The sequence below is a fragment of the Aplysia californica genome, unplaced genomic scaffold (assembly GCF_000002075.1).
Source record: "Aplysia californica isolate F4 #8 unplaced genomic scaffold, AplCal3.0 scaffold00367, whole genome shotgun sequence".
NCBI classification, from domain to species: Eukaryota; Metazoa; Mollusca; class Gastropoda; order Aplysiida; family Aplysiidae; genus Aplysia; species Aplysia californica.
In genome coordinates, this window is record NW_004797637.1 from 584,677 (window position 1) to 586,523 (window position 1,847).

Consider the following 1,847-nt stretch of genomic DNA (forward strand, 5'->3'; position numbering starts at 1 on the left):
CCCTAAATCCCCCTGTCTAAGACGGAAAATTTCTAAGACGGAATTTTTTTCTGGCTCCCCTGCGATTCCGTCTTACACAGGTTCGACTGTACATTCTCGTAGATCATCATAAGTCTTTCAAATGTTCCTTTAGCCTCTGCGAGTACCGGATGGACAATATCACTTGGAGATGTAACGATCGCCGAGTCCTATGCGATCTTGTCCTGGGACCCTTTGCCAGATACGGTGAGGGAGCGCGTCTCTGGGATCAGCGTTGCCTACAGAGTATGGCCCACCAAACATTTTACACACAAGTGAGTTCAATTTGTGAGTTTGTTTGTTTGTGTGTTTGTTTGTTTGTTTTTGTTTGTTTGTTTTGTTTGCTTGAGTGTTATTTTTTTATTGAGTCCTTCAATTCCATGCCCTTTACGTTGCTTTATTATTTTTTTAAACTATTATTGAACAGCACGAATAATTGGCATTATATAGTCTCCTTTGCCCCCCCCCTGCTCAATTCCTACCGTGCAAGCTCTTTGGAGAAACGTCGTATCCTGTGGGGAATAATAGAGGACAAACCTTTCTCCGTCAACCATCGCTGTGTTGGATGGAGCAGTTAACTCCTACCTCTCACAATACATGATTTTCCTATGAATTGTACATACTTCCTCAGACTAAACGTACCAGACATCGGCCAGACGCACGTGAAAATGACTGAGTTGCAGCCCAGTATGGCGTATGTGGCCGAGCTCGCTCTCCTGATGACATCCGGAGCTGTCCTTCACTCTCAGCCTATACATTTTGAGACCAAGGCGAAAGGTGGGTTTGATTTTTTTTTCTCTTTTAAAAAAATATTTTTTGGGGTAAGTGTTTTGCGGCGCTTGCAACAACATGATGTCATATGAGCGCTCGGGACACATCAAAGATTTTTCAGTTGGTAGGTAATTTTGAAGTTTGCCAGGATGGCGTCCAAAGCCTGCTCTTAGCAATTTTGGACCACCGAGGGATGTTTAACGTGCGCAACTTTCACACGGAACCTGCGAGATTTTTTGCCCTTGTCCGAGAAGGTGTGGGCTAGGTGTAGATCTTACCTACCATAAGATCAGGGGTGTGGCTGAAAGACAGCAGTAAGAAGCCAAGGAGAAGCAGTAGAGAGGCTGCAAAAAGAGTCAGAGAAGGGGGCAAAAGAGATAAGGGGGTAGGGCAGAAAGTGAAGACGAAAGCTGACGACTGAACATAGCTAGAGAGCAGGAAAAGAGGTGACAGTGTACAATTTTAAAGAAGAAAAGTTTTCCCAGCTACCTGGATTCGAACCCGGGACCTTTGAATGAGAGGCGAACACCTTAACCTCTAGGCCACGAGAGCTCCCGGTAGGTGTGAGCTGAGACCTAAATTAAGAGGGTTTTAGAGGTGGGGGAGGGGGGGGTTCATTTGTATTGTTTTGGTTTAGTACTTTACTTCCTTTTTCTTTTTGTCAGGGTTTAATTTTTTTTTCTTCGTCTAAGGATTTTACTAATCTAGACCCTAATAGACCAGGAGCAAGAGTCAAAGAGAAGTAAGTAAAAAAGAGAAGGAGGAAAAACAGAGGGCACACACTGGAGTAAATAACTTACTCACAAACTAAAAGTAATTGGGAATCAACTATACAACTTGACAGGCACGGTCGAAGTAGCCCGCCACCAAAACATCTACATTCGGGAGTCTTTTCCTCGTTTGTTTGTTTTTTTGGTGTGTTTTTTTTTGGGGGGGGGTGTTTTGTTTTTGTTTGTTTTGTTTTTTAACTGGGGCATGACACGTCTACAGTTGTAGCCAATTACATGACCTCTTTCACTTCAAGCCTATCTTCCCTTCTTTCCATCTTCTTTTCTTTA

General features: G+C 43.4%; 1 protein-coding gene across 1 annotated transcript in view; it reads left to right on the forward strand.

Annotated features, from left to right (window-relative positions):
* LOC101861218 overlaps positions 1-1,847 on the forward strand; it is a gene marked incomplete in the record, with an annotated part of 56,353 nt that overhangs the window by 50,637 nt on the left and 3,869 nt on the right. Inside the window, 2 exon segments of the mRNA XM_013085350.1 lie at positions 134-293; positions 650-795. Of these exon segments, the coding sequence (XP_012940804.1) occupies positions 134-293; positions 650-795 (306 nt within the window).